This window comes from Narcine bancroftii, chromosome 3, assembly GCF_036971445.1.
Source record: "Narcine bancroftii isolate sNarBan1 chromosome 3, sNarBan1.hap1, whole genome shotgun sequence".
Taxonomy (NCBI): Eukaryota; Metazoa; Chordata; class Chondrichthyes; order Torpediniformes; family Narcinidae; genus Narcine; species Narcine bancroftii.
The window spans coordinates 105044253-105063025 of NC_091471.1; the positions used below are offsets into that span (position 1 = coordinate 105044253).

An 18773-nucleotide genomic window follows, 5' to 3' on the forward strand; every position below is an offset into this window, starting at 1 on the left:
TAATCTTTGTTGCCATTTTAAACTAAAAACAATTGATAAACAAAACAAAGACTTTTAACAGAAAAGAAATATTCTTAAAACGGGTATTTATATAACTGCCTGGGGGAGACCGGGAATGCACGTCCGCTCCCTACGCCATCTTGCCACGCCCCCCGACTTGCTCAATGTTTTCGACAAGATATGAGGAAGCATGAACATGAGAAATTTTTCTTTAGAGTTTTTGTGCTTCTCTTTAAATACCTTTGTGTACCTCTTTTAAGTTTTTGTATTTCTTTCAGCTAGTATCTCTGCATATCTTTATTACACAGTAAATACTTTGTTATTCATCATTATTAAAGTCTTAATGTGAAGCTATGCAAAATGTTCATCCGTTTCATCAATGAATTATAACTTCATAAAATAGCAGTTACAGAGATTGGATTAAAGAGATCGAAATTTGAAATATCGCATCTCCCACTTTGGAAGATGATACTTTGAAATTAGGATATATTAGAATAAGAAAAGTCTATAGCATGAACTTTGAACTCACCAATTTCACCAGATCTGTAGACCCTCTTTTCTTTCTCTCTCCTTCTGATCTACACAGGTGCTTGCAAACCCCCTTCTTTCCAAACCCATCCCAGTCCCATTATCCATTTTCTTTTCTTTCCCCATCTACTCAGTCTACCATCTCATGCACACAAACTCACTCACTCCTCCCGCTGGATTCCTTATCCCTCCTCTCCTGTAACTTATTTTTTTCATATTCAACTATCTTTCACTTATTTTGTCACTAACCTGGAGGTTGGGAGGAAACCGGAGCATCTGGGGAAAACACACGCAGGTCAAGGGGAGAATGCACCAAGTCCTTATAAACTGCACTGGGTCACTGGTGCTGTAGAAGTGTCACACTAACTGCCACCCCACACTTACAACTTCCAGGGACAATTTACAGTGGCCAATTACACTTGCAATATAATGAAAAGTGGAAATACGAGAGTAACAGGGAGTGTGGAGATTCCAGAATGACAGCACCTGGTCAGGATTAAACCTATGTTCCTCGTGCTGTGAGGCAACATCAATGACTGCTTAACTACTGCACTTTCCCTTTATTTCTTGATAATATGGCACACCAGGTTTGAAGGGCCAAACAATCTACTGCTGATCTTATTTCTTATGCTCAACGATCTCTTCAAGCACCAATCCTTCATCATGATAAATGTAATTTTTAAAAAATCAATGGGCACTTGTAATGAAGCTTCTCTTGTGAGCAGAAACATTGTCATCTGATGCAAATGTATTGCAGGACATGCTTCATTGAAATGTTTTACAAGAACCTCATCTGTAAGTGCATAGTGCTTGCATTACCAGTTATGCCTGAAGAGGAGACTATAATCCAAGATTTCAGCATGAATGGTATCATACATAGCTAGCCAGTTTTAATACAGCCCTTTGTCCTCAGAATAGGATTTCTTCAAAGGCAGTCATTTAAGAAGGTGAGCATAGTAAACAACTTTTTAAACTTCAGAAGGATTAATTTTGAATAGTCAAAGTTCAATGTATCTACTGGTTTTGACTCTTTGAATGGGACACTCTGAAAGAACACAAGCCAATATTAGCACTTTGTTACCACACTTGTAACACCTATTCTGCTCAATTTCTTTCTATTACTGTGCAAGTTCTAATAATCTTGAATTCAAAATAATCCTGTTACGCTGACTGGACAATTTGGTCATTACTATCAATGCTTTCTAGCTCTTTCTTTGAGTATCAAGGCTGGTTTCTTAAGGCACTGCCTCTTGTAGATGTCCTCAATGGAGGGCTGGGGCCTGTGATGTCGCAGGCCAAGTTAACAACCCTCTGGAGTTATTATTGTCCGGAGAATTGGCGCCTCCATACCAGACAGTGATGTAACCAGCCAGAATGCTCTCCATGGTAGACATGTAGAAGTTTTCAAGAGTCTTTGATGACATATCGAATCCCTTCAAACATCTCACAAAGTATAGTCGCTGGCAAGCCTTCTTCATGATTGCATCAATATGGAGGTTCAAGGACAGATCCTTAGTGATACGAGATTTCATAGTTAGGGGGACAGATAAGAGGTTCTGTGGAAGAGATCGAGTATCCTGGATGGTACGTTGCCTCCCTGGTACCAAGGTCTGAGATATCTCAGATCGAGTTCACAGCTCCCTCTGGTGAGCAGCCAGATGCTGTGGTCACTATAGGGAACAATGAGGTGGATAGAAAGGGTGAGGAGGTCCTGCAAGGAGAGTTCAAGCAGTTGGGCACTAGGTTGAAGGATCTCCAGGGTTGTGATCTCAGGATTGCTACACATGGCACATGCTAATGAGGTTAGAAATAGGAGTATAATGCAGCTCAACATGTGGTTAAAGACATGGTGCTGGAGAAAGGGCTTCAGGTTTCTGGATCATTGAGCTCTCTTTCAGGGAAGGTGGGACCTGTTCTGACGAGACTATTTGCATCTGAACAGCAGGGGGGCTAATATCCTTGCAGGAAGGTTTGCCAGCGCTGATCCAGGGCGGGGGGGGGGGGGGGGGAGGGGGGGTTTAAACTATATTTGCAGGGGAATGGGAACCAGAGTGTCAGAGCAAATAGAGGAGTGAAGGAGAAAATTGTGAAAATTCCTTGCACCGTTAAAGGTCAATGGGTTGTTTGTGGTGGAAATGTTTTAAGGTGCTTCTATTTCAATGCAAGGAGTATCGTAAGAAATACAGATGATCTTGTGGCATGTGGTATTATGACATCGTGACCATTTGTGAAAGTTGGTTGAAGGAGGGCAGGACTAGCAACCCAATGTTCGGGGCTTCATTTGCTTCAGACGTGATAGAATGGGGGGGGGGGGGTGGGGGGGGATGAAAGGGGGAGGAGTGGCATTGCTCCTCCTGGTTGTGCACAGGTAGGACAAACCAGGGGGCTCATCTACTGAGACTATATGGGTGGAGCTGAGGAGCAGTAAAGGTAAGACCACACTGGGATTGTATTATAGTCTGCCCAATATTCAACAAGAATTGGAGAAGCAATTCTGTAGAGAGATAGCAGAGAACTGCAGGAAATATTAGGTTGTGATGGTAGGAGATTTTAACTTTCCACATATTGAGTGGGACTCCCATACTGTAAAAGGGCTTGGAGTTGTCAAATGTGTTCAGGAAAATTTTCTAAATCAATATATAGAGATACTAACTAGAGAGAATGCAATACTGGATCTCCTATTAGGGAATGGGATAGGAAAAGTGACAGACGTATGTGTCGGAGAACATTTTGGGTCTAGTGATTATAATGCCATTAATTTCGTTAATTATGGAGATGGATGGTTCTGGGCCTCAGGTTGAGATTCTAAATTGGAAAAAGCCCAATTTTGAGGAAATTAGAAAGGATCTAGAATGTATGGATTGAGTTTGCATGTTCCTGTCAGCATTAAAGGCAAGGTTACCAGACATGTGAAACCTTAGTTTCTGAGGTATATTAGAGTTCTGGTTGGAAGAAGAGAGAGGTGTACAACAGGTATAGGCAACTTGGAGCAACTGAAGTACTTGAGGAGTATAAAAATTACAAGAAAAACCCCAAGAAAGAAATCAAGGCTAAAAGAAAACACAAGACTGCTTTGGCAGACAATGTGAAGGAAAATCCTAAGGGTTCCTACAGATATATTATGAGCAAAATGATAGTAAGGGTCAAAATTAGTCCCCTTGAAGATCAGAGTGATCAGATTTGTATAGAGCTAAAAGAGAGATCATAAAATTGTTTTTCCTCAATCAGTATTCACACAGAAAACTGGCAGAGTCATGGGAAGTAATGAAAACAAGCAGTGAGGTCAAGGAACCTATACAGATTAAAGAGGCTTGCTGCCTTAAAGCAAATAAGGGTGGATAAATCCCCAAGGCCTGACAGAATATTACCTCAGACCTTAAGGGAGGCTAGTGGAGAAATTGCAGGGGCTTTGTAAGAAATACTTAAAATGTCCTTAGCCACGGGCGTGATGATGGAAGATCGGAGGGTAGCTCACTTTGTTTTGTTGATTAAAAATGGCACCAAAAGTAACCCTGCAAATTAAAGACAGACATCAGTAGAGGGTAAATTATTGGAAGGTGTTCTAAGCAATTGGATATATAATTATTTGGATAGCCAGAAACTGATTAGGGATAGTCAACATGACTTTGTGTGTGGTAGGTCATGTTTAACCAATCTTATAGAGTCTTTCAAGGAGGTTGCCAGGAAAGTTGACGAAAGGCTATGGATGTTGTCTACATGGACTTTAGTAAGGTATTTTACAAGGTCCCACATGGGAGGTTTGTCAGGAAAGTTCAGACGCTGGGTATTCACGGTGAAGCAGTGAACTGGATTCAATAATGGCTGGACGGGAGAAGCTAGAGTGCAATGTGGGTGATTGCTTCTCAGACTAGAGGCCTGTGACTAGTGGTGTGCCTCAGAGATCAGTGATGGAACCATTGTTGTTTGTCATCTATAATCAATGATCTGGATGATAATGTGGTAAATTGGATCAGCAAGTTTGCAGATGACACTAATACTCCTTTTATACAGCTATCCCACTTAATTGGGATGTGAATGACCTCTCTTTAAAGCCAGCTCAGGTTATTCACATTAAACCAAGAAAAGCCGGGTCAGTGCGTCTTTTATTCAGGAGTCAATGCAAAATGCAGCTCTGTTACTCCCTACCTTGGCAGGTAATACAGGGGATGAAAATGATCCCCCCCATACCACATGTGTTACATTTATACAGAAACATAAAGTGGTTAAAAGGTGGTTAATTCCTGTCTTTTAATGGCTGTATAAAAGGAGTATAAGAGGACAGCGAAAAAAGGTTTCAAAGCTTGCAGAGGAATCTGGACCAGCTGGAAAACTGAGCTGAAAAACGGCAAATGGTATTTAATGTAAACAACTGTGAGATGTTACATTTTGGAAGGACAAACCAAGAAAGGATGAACACAGTGAATGGGAGGGTACTGAGGAGTGTGGTTGAACAGAGGGACCTGGGAATACAGATACATAGTTCCCTGAAAGTGGGCATCACTTGTGGATAGGATTTATAAAGAGACCTTTTGGCAGATTGGCCTTCATAAATGAAAGTATTGAATACAGTGGTTGGGATGTTATGGTAAAGTTGTATATGACATTGGTAAGGCTAAATTTGAAGTAATGTGTGCAGTTTTGGTCACCTAACTACAGGAAAGACATCAATAAGATAGAAAGAGTTCAGATAAGAGTCCTGCCTGGACTTCAGGAACTAAATTACAAGGTTAAACAGGTTAGGACTTTATTTCCTGGAGCGTAGAAGAATGAGGGAAGGTTTGATAGAGGTTTTTAAAATTATGAGGGGGATAGACAGAGAAAATGTAGATAGGCTTTTTCCACTGAGAGTAGGCGAGATACAAACCAGAGGACATGGGTTAAGAGTGAAAGGAGAAAGGTTTAGGGGGAACGTCTTCACAGAGAGAGTGGTTGGGGTGTGGAATGAGCTGCCAGCTGAAATGGTGAATGCGGGTTCAATTTTAACATTTAAGAAGAATTTGGACAGGTAGACGGATGGGAGAGGTATAGAGGAATATAAATTTGGTGCAGGTCAGTGGGACTAGGCAGAAAATGGTTCGGCACAGAGTAGAAGGGGCCTGCTTCTGTACTCTAATGTTTAACTGAATTGGTCATATAGGGTCAGTTAGGTTACAATTAAAAAAAAAATAGCAAATGCAACCTCCAACCTGCCATGCACATAACCACTGTTATTTTTGGGCTTTAGGTTTCGTGGGGTGTGCGATTTTCCCTTTGGTGATGGCAAAAAACTCACATTTTGATTTAAATACACTAACAAAATGCCACAGAGCAACTAGGAGGCTCATTTTAAATTTAGTTGCTGCACAAATTCCTCAGGGTACTAAAAATCCAGTAAAGTTGGAAGGCCCACTGTTTTCTTTTAATATTTTATTTTAATTTTTCAAAGGCTCATATAGAATATTATTGAATACATCATATAAATAGTATTTCAAAATTACAGAGTCTCATGACAGTTCCCAAATTGTACAGCACTCCTCATACACTAGGAGGAACTGCAGGGTTGTCCTGATTCCCACTAGCTTTGTAAGTTCTCTTGCTATTTTCCAGTCACCCAGCCCTCTGCACCCATTAATAAATATCAGAAATCACCAAATTCAAACATGTAGCACAATAGCTTGCATTTACCTGAGTTTGTGCTTTAAGAGTGAAAATGTTGTCCTTTTGATCCAGGAGCTTACAGGCATAAGCAATGTTAACAGCAGTTTCCTGTTTGTCTCCAGTAAGGACCCATGTCTTTATGCTTGCTTTTCGAAGTGCCATAATTGTGTCAGGGACACCTTCTTGTAAGCGATCTACAATGCCGGTAGCACCTAAACATGGAATTACGCACTGTTAAGTTTTTTGCACATCCAGATGCAAAAGTTAGCTACACAATTGTATTTTAAAGAAAATATTTTAATGTTAAAATGACACCTTTGGCTCAGGTTTTAATGGCACAGACAACAAAAGAATGTAGTTAATATTGTAAGGTTGAAAAAGCAATATTACATTTACTGCTGCAGCTAAACTTGTGGAACAAAGTTTGAGCTTGCAATTTTTTTTGCATCTTGATCATTAAACTCAAATTAATTTTTAGTCATCACCTTCAAAGCAGCTCCTCCATTTCAACACTTCTTGGATTCTCACTTCCTTTTCCTTTAAATAAATCAATTGATAATCCGGTTGTTAGGTACGCTGTGGGTGCTGTTCAGAAAACACTTTGGACTTCATGGTTTTTCTCTTTCAAGCCCTATTTTATCCAATCACCTTTTCTAACCCTCTGCAGTATTTTTATTTTTCATCAATGGTCTAGATTTGGTATTGAACATTTCAAGGGTCTTTTTATTGATAACTTCTTTGCATCATTTGAACAGCTTTCTCAAAAGTTCAGTTTACCAAATACTCACTTTTTTCGATATTTTCCAATCAGACATTTTTTCAATCTCATATTTTCCTTGGGCACCAGATGCAAACATTGCTGATGTAATTTTTTTGTTTACAACATTCTGTCAAAGGGTTATCCATTATTTATGATAAGTTGGTGGGTTTGAGACATGCCCCTATAGTTCAAATTAAAAATGGCTGGTAACAGGATTTAAATCTTTCTATATTGGACAAAGTTTGGGATTTAATTTTTAAGATGGTTAATACTACATATCTATGTGCCCGTCATTGTTTGTTACAATTTAAAGTTGTACATAGGGCTCATAAGTCTAAAGTCAAATGATCTCTTATCTATTCAGATGTATAATCTTGTTGCGATAAATGCAAAAGAGGAGAGGTTTCTAATTCATATGTTCTGGACCTGTCCTAGCCTTGGAAAATATTGGAGGGATGTGTTTCAAACTGTTTCTTTAATTCTTAATGTAAATCTGGAGCCCAATTCTTCGGTTGCACTTTATGGTACAACTGGAGAGGATGATATATTTTCATCTCCAACTAAATGTCATACTCTGTCTTTTGCTTCCCTTTTGGCTAGACATGTAATACTGCATAGATGGAAGGATGCCGCCCCACTCACCCATGCTCAGTGGCTGAGGGACATTATGTCCGGTTTAAATTTAGAAAAAAAATTGTTACTCAATATAAGGTTTCAAATGCAATGGGGACCATTCCTGAATTAGTTTCACAATCTTTAGGAATAATATCAATTACAAATGTTAATATTTTCCATTGTATTTTAGGAATAAAGTACATTTTTTTCTTTGGTCATACAATGTTGTTCGGGGATGGGGTTCAGAGTCACGCTATACATGATAAAATTTTCTTTTTGATGTATTTGAATATTTATATTATGGATGTGATAAATAGGCTTTATAGTTTGTTATCTATTCTATTATTATTATGTAAATAAATGTTTTGTTATTTTATGCTTATTTGTGCAAAATCAATAAAAATATTAAAAGGAAAAAAAAAGCAGCTCCTGAACTTCTCCAAGGGAACAAAAACTGCTTTACACATTATTTTGCAATGCTCTAACAGTCAAGAGGAAGTGTGAAAACCAAGAGCAGAGTGAATAATTTTGCAGGTAAACTAAGGTGTTTTCAAATCCAAGATTTAGAATATCTTGTGCCACGACCTTTGTATCGATAACAACCTCATGTTATGTTGCCAGTTATTCACATGTATGAAGTGAATCCAACATAACTATGCTCTCATGTACATATGTTCATTAATCAATTGTACACATACACTATTCAGGATTCAATCGTGATCAAATGCAGTGGTGCTTCAGTTCTTTTTTCCCCAATTGCCAAAACTGCACTGGTTCAACTCATTCTTCATACCATACATGCTGATCAAATTATTTTCCATTCCTTATACCCTGCTTCACCAAGACTATGTATAAATGGGTTACCCTTGGTGGAGTTATTTAAAAGGCAACATTTGAGAGATTAGTGGGTGGCAAACTTTTGGGGAAGGAATGAATGGAGGGAGAGGGGGTAAGAAATCCTGATATCTTGTGGGAATTTCCACTGATGATATAGTCCTTATGATCCGGCCCAATTTGTGAAAAGTTATTTGCCGAAAATCAGTTGCTTCCAACACCACAACATTAAAATAAGGTATAATTGTGAATAATTGGGTCCAAACTCAATACCATCCATTCTCCACCACTTTTTAACAACCTTTACACTTAGATAAGAATGTCAACACCCACACTCTTGGTACAGTGTTAAGCAAATCTTGGAATTAGTCAGCACCTGCTAAACCTGGCATTTCTAAATTTTAAACACAATCTTGAACTTTACCAAGGAGTGTCAAGTTTGTTTCAAGTTTAAGAGCTGATTCGAGGAGGAGCTCCTCCTGGTTGTCAATACTTGTCTCTGCTAAAAGGTGGAATTTTAGCCATTCTGCATATTCAGCACCATTCATCACCTGAAAAGAAAGAATTGCAATGTTTGGCGTGAGTGGTTAGGAATCCAATAATCACTGATCATGGAAGCTAAACATATTTACAAGGTTAATTTACAATAGGAATCTACATGAAAACCAAAGTGACAATTTGTATAGTTCATGTGGCTGCAATCCAAGCAACTGGCAGCCTCAAGCAACCAGCAAAAAAAATTGCGCAAAATAATAGATAAAAAACATGAATGTTTAAAATTGGTGGTTCTAGTGGTTAGTTCGCCAATCATGCAACACACAATCTCAAGCAACCAACAAATTCACTTATCTGACATCTACAAATCCCCATAGGTGCCGGATACCAGGGGATTTTACGATATAAAATAAATACTTAGATAAGCATCTAGCTTTCATTCGTAATTCTCAGTTTTCAATATCCACCATTTAAAATGCACAACATTTTCAGGCTACAGCATATTTCTGGAAAAATTATCAAACCAGAAATAGAGTCAAAAATTTAAACAAGACATTGTCGTTCTCCAAATCCAACAGTACGTTAGCTGGTGTCTACAGCTGATGTTACCACATGGCAAAAAAAAACGAGGACAAATTTCATGCAGATTCTGTTGGAGACTATGTGCAATTTATCAGATTACTATAAAATTATTATTTGAATGGTGAAATATTACACGATACTGTAATGCAGAGGGACTTGGAAGAGCTTGTCCATGAAGTTCAAAAGGTTGGTTTACAGATTATCAAGATGGCAAATGGAATGTTAGCCTTCATTGCTGGAGAGGTGGAATTTAAGAGCAGGGAGCTTCTGCTGTAACAGTACAAGAATCTGGTTAGGCTGCACCAGAGTGCAATATGTTCTGGTCTCTTTACTTCTGAAAGGATATATTGGGTTAGAGACTGACCAGAAGTGATTAACCAAATTAAATTCCAGAGATGAGGGAGTTATTCAATCTCTTCTGAAATCATCTGCTATATTAACAGTTCCTGTTTTTAGGGGATCCAAGCATATTCTTTCTCTGCAACACCATCTCCTCACATGAGAACCCAATGCTTCATCATAGAATTGAAACCCAACCAGTCTAATTTCTTCACCACCATTTCTGCCTGTCTAATCTTGTTTTCTACTCCCTTAACTATAATTATTTACTCCAAGTATATGGTGCCACTGTTCAAATAGAGTTGAATCCTTTTGTTTCAATACAGGTTGTACTTCTCTTATCTGGTACTCTGGTTTGGCAGCTCCCGTGGTCTGACACGGTTTGAATCTACTGCTATTAGTACAAGCTCCTTACAGACAGCGTGGGACGTGAATCCTGGTCTCGATCACTGGCGCTGTAAAGGTTGAATGTGCTGCGATTGGGACTAGGGTTCAAGTCCCACACTGTCTGTAAGGAGTTTGCATTAAAGTCTCGATCGCTGGCCCTGTAAAGGCTTTGAACTAACTGCTATGCTCCACAGTATTATTTCCTGTTTTGAACTTTGTTTTTCCTTCGATATGTTTACATAGGGGGTCAATTTCTGTTCTGGCATTTTCTGTGGTCCGACAACGGCCAGGTCCCAACGTCGTTGGATTAAAGATGTACAACAGTACCGCAGTTATTTTCTTTCAGCTTTATCCAATACAATGAAAAACTGTGCTCTGGAGTCCGCTTCCTGTTCTTGTCCAATGCCTGAATTCCCTCCTTCATGGGGCCCATTCCTGACTCTCTTTCTTTCTTTCTTTCCATGACTTCTCTTTCTCCATTTCAGGCATCCACAAGTAGCCCACACAGACTCTCCTTCTTCCTTGGCAATCTCTGGATCAAGAAGGACTTGTTTCCGTTTAGTTGATGTTTCTTCTTGGTGAGTGACGAGGCCAAAATGGAAACAGCAAGTCTTGCACAAGTCAGCACCTCACTTGTTTCCTCCAGCATCTCCACCTGTCATATTTGCTCTGATCATCCAATCTTCCCACCAGTGGTTCTGTCTTGTATTCCTTTTACATACATCATAGCTTCGTCCTCCATCATACTTGAAAGGAACCAAGATACTGTCAATCTTGCTTACCAAACTAAGATAAGATTGCCCTCATTTTCATGTTCTACATAATCTATTTCTGATACCTCCAATGAAATAATGCCAACAATCATATCTTCTTCATTCCTCAAGGGCTCTTTGATTCACTTCTCCATCTCAATCAATATCCACTTTCATTCCTAAGCTCTTTTCTGAGAAATCTCAAGTAACACTCTCAAGTAACACTTGCCCTTTTACTTCCTCTCTTATAAGGGCCCCAAATCCTCTCATTGGGCACAACAGTGATTTAGTGAAACAAGAAAGTTTGCAGACACTGTGATTGTAATAAATACACAAAAGTGCTGGACAAACTCTACAGGCCTCACAGCACCCATAGAAGGCAAAGATATGTTTTCAAAATTTCAGGCCTGAGCCCTATGTCAAAGTATGGATGTCAAGCTTAAGCCCAAAATGTTGGTTATCTATCTTTGCCTCCTATGGATGCTTTGAGACCTGCTGAATTTCTCCAGCACTTTTGTGCATTAACAACTCTTTCTTCCAATCTGGTACATGAATGCCTTTCATGACGAAGTACTCTTTAAATTAGGTGTGCATATTAGATACAACTATTTTAGAATTGGGGGATATGAAAAGATAGAAGAAAAGTGATGTTGAAAATTGGATCAGTTTTGAGCTCTGATTTATGAATTTGGAGCAAAGGGTTTACTGGCCTACTGCTTCCTCCCATTTCCAGAGCTTTAATGATACTTCATTTAATGTATTTAGCTGTCAGCTAATTGTTGCAATCCTTCCTTCACTATAGCACCATCTCAATATATTTAAAGCAAAAAATATAAATTTGATGACCAATATCAACTAAAGGGGCTGTTTTTTCTTTTTATATATTTTCAAATAGCCTTTATACCAAAAGAGGTTCCTATGACCAGCAGCTATGGAATTGTTAGGGCTTGACATTGAAGTACTATTAAATAATTAGATACTGACATTTAAGCATTGGTTTTAAACAAAAGTCTAACTTGCCTAAATTTGGCACAAAAAACACTAATGGTAACTTAGATTTGGGTGCAATCAAGTTTTAAATCAGAACCTTGCTAACAGATTGATGCTGATATTGGTGCAAGCCAACTCTTCAGGAAAAGAACTCACAGCAAATTGGCAGTGGACACTGAGTTTTCACAGCATTGTGAAACACAGGAAATAATAATTAATTGTTTTGCAGTGAATCTGAGTATTACCTTTTATTTTGTTGAAGCTGATGCCATGTGATAAGATTTATGTATATATAAAAAAGAATCTTGAAGAAAATTGATTGCATGCTAACACGCTAAGTGCCAAGAGCTATGCTGCATCAGAACACAGATTCCTGCACAAGCTGCGTTAAGGGTCATATTTTAAGCTGCATGAATATTTGTACAGTTCTTAAGAGACTGCAAGAAAGATCACTCTCAAGTAGCTCTGAGCCATTCCTCAAATTTGAAAGGGGCTTCTCTTCCTCTATTAGCAATTGATTACTATCACTTGTAATCTTAATTGGATCACTTGTCTAAATTTTTAATGTACATCCAATTTTAAATTTCATATTTGGTTCTAAATTGTTCTTTCACAGAAGGGATTGTACGGGTAGAAGATAATCCTCTCTCTCTCATTGACTGTATTGATCAAGTAAATACGGAATAGATTGAAACAAATATTGCATACACGGAAAAATATTAATCTTAATTGTATTTATCCTATCCAATAAATTAATAGGTAAATCTTTCCATTTAATCAAATCAGTTTTAATTTTTTTTATTAACGGAACATAATTTAATTTATATAAAGATTGATAATTAACATTCAAAATTATACCCAGATATTTAATTCGATCAGTCCATTTCAAATTAATAATATTGTTATAAACTGAATAATCTCCTTCACTTACCGGTAATATTTCACTTTTTTCCCAATTAACTTTATATCCAGAAAGTCATCCATATTGTATTAAACACTCCTTCAAGTGCAAAAGTGACTGAGCTGGGTTTATTAAATACACCAATACATCATCAGCAAATAAATTAATTTTATACTCCTCATCTAAAACTTTCATACCTTGTATCTGTGTATTTTGTCTTATCAGCTGTGTTAAAGGTTCAATCACTAACGCAAACAAAGCTGGTGATAAAGGACAACCTTGACGAGTTGATCGAGTCAATTTGAAAGGTTCCGAAATCAAGCCATTCGTCAATACTCTAGCTACCGGTTTACTATATAAAGCCTTAATCCAACCAATAAAGGACCAAACTTAAATTTCTCCAGAACTTTAAACAAAAAATTCCACTTAACTCTATCAATTGCTTTTTCTGCATCTAAAGATATCACCATCGGGTAATCTGAAGATTGTCGAAATGTATTAATCAAACTAATCACAAGCAGAATATTTTCTGAAGCATATCTATTCTTTATAAAACCTGTTTGATCCATATGAATCAACCTAGGTAAAAATTTAGCCAATCTATTCGCTAATATTTTAGCTATTATTTTATAATCTACATTTAACAACAAAATTTGTCTATATGAAGATACTTTCAAAGGATCTCTATCTTTTTTTTGGGATTACTGTAATTAAAGCACTAGAGCAAGACTCAGGTAATTCATAATGTTCTCCAACTTGACGTAATACATCCCCAAACACTGTAGAGAAATCATCATTAAAAATTTATAAAATTCAACCGAAAATCCATCATCACCAGGCGATGATCTATTCCGTATTTACTTGATAATATTTTTTTTTCGAGATTTGAATAAAATGGTTAGGGAGTTTTTATGGAGAGGTAAATTTTCGAGAGTAGCTTTGAATAAATTAACTTGGAAATATGAGTTAGGGGGATTATGTTTACCACATTTTCAAAATTATTATGAAGCAGCCCAACTTAAATTTATTAGTTCATTAATGGATTTGGAATGGCCTCCTAGTTGGGCCAAAATTGAGATGGCAAATATTTCTGAATTTGAAATACATCAATTTTTGTTTAGATGGAATATAAATTTGTTAGAGCAACATAATGTGCCAATACTAAAACATCTAATGAAGTTATGGATAAAGAAAAATAAAATGATAGGCTCAAGGGGTGAATTATCGGCTTTGACTCCGTTGTATAATAATCATCTTATTTCTTTTTCAATACACATTCGAAGTTTATTGCATTGGAGATTTTAAGGTGTGGAAAACTTGGGAGATTGTTTTAAAGAGGGTAAATTTTTATCTTTTAATCAGATGAGGGACAGTTTTGGTATTGATAAGAACTCTTTGTTTCTCTATTATCAAATTCGATCTTTGGTAAAACATACGTTTGATATGATTTTACCTGAAATGACTAAATTTGAGATTTTTCTTATGAAGGTACCAGAGAAGGGTTATATTTCATCGATGTATCAAATATTACAGGATGGTATGGATAAAAAGGGTTGGGATAGATCTAAAAATAAATGGGAAGCGGATATTGGTTTTATTTTTTCCGAGGATGATTGGTTAGATATCTGTTATGATAGTGTAACTAGATTGATAAATGGACATTATGCAATGATTAACTATAATATTTTACATCAATTATACTTAACACCTGAAAAATTTTAAAAAGTATGGTTTTCATGAATCAGATTTGTGTTTTAGATGTGGTAATACAGTTGGAACTTTTTTTCATGCTGTTTGGTCTTTTTGGAAGAAAATTCAATTGTTTTTAGAATACCTGTATAAGATTAAAATACCTTCCGACAGTATTTTTATTGGGTAGTTTGCAACCTCTGAAAGGTTTGGGATTAGTTAAGTTTCAACTTGCTTTTGTATATTTAGCTTTATCTGTAGTGAAAAAATGTATTGCTAGTACGTGGAAAGATACAAATATGATTGATATTAATAGATGGCATAAAGAGTTGAAATATTGTTTAATAATGGAAAAATTACATATGTTTTGTGTGATAATTATAGTTTTTATATTAATAAGTGGTTGTGATACTCAGAATATTTACATTTCAATTTATATTGATTAGATCTTAATATGTATGTTTAATTTTTCTTTAATATTTTTTCTTTCTTTATGGCTCTCCTTAGAAGAGTTGGCTGAGGGGGGGGGTTCTTTTCTTTTTTTTTCCTTTTATATAAAAAATAACGTTCATGTTTATGGCTAATTGTTGTATATGTTATGTACTATTTGTTCTTTGAACGAATAAATAAAGTTTTTTAAAAAATTGACTGTATTGGTATTCCTTTGTCAAATAAGCTAAGAAACATTTGGTTAATATACAAGAAAATATTATATTTATTAAAAAAAGATCATAAAACAGCTGTTTTCAATTCAGTAATGTTTTGATAATGTTGACAAAGTATGGTATTTGCATGCTAATTTAGGTTCCTTCCCTGTAATCTTTCATTCCCTTGCAGAACATGGCAAATGGTGGATTTTAACAGCAATATTAATGTTGCTGTTCTTCCTTCCATACCTTCTTAGCGATGCACAGAGTACGAAGACCCTCTTTAGCATATTCATCCAAGTAATTCTGTGTCTTTTCCTGAATACTTTTCTGTTCTCTGTGACCTGCAAAATAAACACGAGGCAGTGAAAAATCAGATGCAAATCCTGGAAACTGAACTGAGGTACAGAAGCTTTATCTGATTCTATTTCACAGACAACATGACCACTGAAAACAGACTGTCTGCATATACAGATTTGCATTTTTTTAAAAAATGGATTGTGGAATAAATCTTCTTTCTCCACTCATGGTCTGATTGCAATGCATATAATTTGTTGATAGAAAACTGCCAGCATATTGAAGATACATCTCCCATGTTCTTATCAGATGGCTTTAATGATAAGCAGATCTAAAATCTTCGATCTTTCAACTCACCCACTGAAACCATTAAGAAATGATTACCCAATTTATTATTTAGCATATCTGTCCTTTTCTATAATTTATGGAAATTATGGTTGCCCTCCAACTTGAATCCTGTATCCAAGTAATAGAAATAATGAAATACTGAGCTCCAAGTCCAAATCTGTAGAGAATCTTGTTGTCTTCTCAAGTATGTGGCAAAACCTTCTTCCCAACTAATTGTCAATCCATGATGCAAGATAACTTTCAATCTTTATTATTACTTTATTGTTAATAATGTGCTACTGTGCCGAACCTGAATCAACAATTTCTTATTGTTTGTTCAACTAATTTAATCATATGTGACCCATTTTTTTCTATATTTCTTCTTTGGCTTGGCTTCGCAGACGAAGATTTATGGAGGGGTAAATGTCCATGTCAGCTGCAGGCTCGTTTGTGGCTCGCAAGTCCGATGCAGGACAGGTAGACACGGTGGCAGCGGTTGCAGGGGAAAATTGGTTGGTTGGGGTTGGGTGTTGGGTTTTTCCTCCTTTGTCTTTTGTCAGTGAGGTGGGCTTTGCGGTCTTCTTCAAAGGAGGTTGCTGCCCGCCAAAATGTGAGGCGCTAAGATGCACGGTTTGAGGCGATATCATCCCACTGGCGGTGGTCAATGTGGCAGGCACCAAGAGATTTCTTTAGGCAGTCCTTGTACCTCTTCTTTGGTGCACCTCTGTCACGGTGGTCAGTGGAGAGCTCGCCATAGAACACGATCTTGGGAAGGCAATGGACCTCCATTCTGGAGAGGTGACCTACCCAGCACAGGTGGATCTTCAGCAGCGTGGATTCGATGCTGTCGGCCTCTGCCATCTCGAGTACTTCGATGTTAGAGATGAAGTCGCTCCAATGAATGATGAGGTTGGAGCGGAGACAACGCTGGTGGAAGCGTTCTAGGAGCCGTAGGTGATGCCGGTAGAGGACCCATGATTCAGAGCCGAACAGGAGTGTGGGTATGACAACGGCTCTGTATACACTAATCTTTGTGAGGTTTTTCAGTTGGTTGTTTTTCCAGACTCTTTTGTGTAGTCTTCCAAAGGCGCTATTTGCCTTGGCGAGTCTGTTGTCTATCTCGTTGTCGATCCTTGCATCCGATGAAATGGTGCAGCCGAGATAGGTAAACTGGTTGACCGTTTTGAGTTTTGTGTACCCGATGGAGATGTGGGGGGGCTGGTAGTCATGGTGGGGAGCTGGCTGATTGAGGACCTCAGTTTTCTTCAGGCTGACTTCCAGGCCAAAATTTTGGCAGTTTCTGCAAAACAGGACGTCAAGCGCTGAAGAGCTGGCTCTGAATGGGCAACTAAAGCGGCATCGTCTGCAAAGAGTAGTTCATGGACAAGTTGCTCTTGTGTCTTGGTGTGAGCTTGCAGGCGCCTCAGATTGAAGAGACTGCCATCCGTGCGGTACCGGATGTTAAGAGCGTCTTCATTGTTGAGGTCTTTCATGGGTTGGTTCAGAATCATGCTGAAGAAGATTGAAAAGAGGGTTGGTGCGAGAACGCAGCCTTGCTTCACGCCATTATTAATGGAGAAGGGTTCAGAGAGCTCATTGATGTATCTGACCCGACCTTGTTGGTTTTCGTGCAGTTGGATTACCATGTTGAGGAACTTTGGGGGGCATCCGAGGCCCTCTAGTATTTGCCAAAGCCCTTTCCTGCTCACGGTGTCGAAGGCTTTGGTGAGGTCAACAAAGGTGATGTAGAGTCCTTTGTTTTGTTCTCTGCACTTTTCTTGGAGCAGTCTAAGGGCAAAGACAGTAGTTCCTCTGTTTGCGCAAAAGCTGCACTGTGATTCTGGGAGAATATTCTCGGCGACACTAGGTATTATTCTATTTAGGAGAATCCTAGCGAAGATTTTGCCTGCAATGGAGAGCAGCGTGATTCCCCTGTAGTTTGAGCAGTCTGATTTCTCGCCTTTGTTTTTGTACAGGGTGATGATGATGGCATCACGAAGGTCCTGAGACAGCTTTCCTTGGTCCCAGCAGAGCTTGAAAAACTCATGCAGTTTGGCATGCAGAGTTTTGCCGCCAGCCTTCCAGACCTCTGGGGGGGGGGCGGGGGGGGGGATTCCATCCATACCTGCTGCTTTGCCACTTTTCAGATGTTCAATTGCCTTATATGTCTCTTCCCGGGTGAGGACCTCATCCAGCTCTAGCCTTAGGGGCTGTGATATAAAGCTATGATATCATTCAAAAAGATGTTCTAGACCACACACATCTTGGCCCGCAAGATCATTTCAAAAATGTATTAGAGGTGGCCCACTGACCGCCGCGCCAGTATAGCGCATGCACAGCTAATACTATAAATCCCAGAATGCATTGGCGTCAGCCCGCTAATCGCCCCCACCTCCTCTGTTTACATTGCAGGGTCTCACAGTGAACTCTGGTTTTGGGGCCTGGCCGGTGTCAGGGGAAGCCAAGGCCGCTTCCCAGCGCCCGGAACCGGAGGCCTCGGGCCTGACCTTGCCAGGACCATTGCCCACTCCCCCTCCCTGCCGCAGGCCGACCCGCGACTCACGGTGACGGGGCCGCTGATCCGCCGAGATGCCCCCGCACTGTCGTGTCCCCCCACCAGCCCCCCCACCGCAGCGCGGCCTGGCCGGTGTCAGGGGAAGCCAAGGCCGCTTCCCAGCGCCTGGAACCGGAGGCCTCGGGCCTGACCTCGCCAGGACCGTTGCCCACTCCCCCTCCCTGTCGCAGGCCAACCCGCAACTCACGGTGACAGGGCCGCTGATCCCCCGAGATGCCCCCGCACTTTCGTGTCGCCCTGCCCCCCCCCCCCCCACCCCCCACCGCAGTGCGGCCTGGCCGGTGTCAGGGGAAGCCAAGGCCGCTTCCCAGCGCCTGGAATCGGAGGCCTCGGGCCTGACCTCGCCAGGACCGTTTCCCACTCCCCCTCCCTGCCGCAGGCCGACCCGCGACTCACGGTGATGGGGCCGCTGATCCAC

General features: G+C 39.3%; 1 protein-coding gene and 1 long non-coding RNA gene across 8 annotated transcripts in view; one reads left to right on the forward strand and one right to left on the reverse strand.

Annotated features, from left to right (window-relative positions):
• The window catches only part of atp10d (ATPase phospholipid transporting 10D), a 199630-nt gene that overhangs the window by 42801 nt on the left and 138056 nt on the right, over positions 1-18773 (reverse strand). For all 7 annotated transcript variants that reach the window (XM_069924729.1, XM_069924731.1, XM_069924732.1 and 4 more), the window contains exons 13-15: positions 15406-15500; positions 8799-8925; positions 6193-6377 (exon numbers count right to left, since the gene is read on the reverse strand). In XM_069924729.1, coding sequence (XP_069780830.1) covers positions 6193-6377; positions 8799-8925; positions 15406-15500 — 407 coding nt within the window. The remainder of the gene's footprint in view (positions 1-6192; positions 6378-8798; positions 8926-15405; positions 15501-18773) is intronic.
• Positions 1-18773, forward strand: part of LOC138757447 (uncharacterized) — a 64526-nt gene that overhangs the window by 6824 nt on the left and 38929 nt on the right. The gene's annotated exons all lie outside the window — the stretch shown is intronic.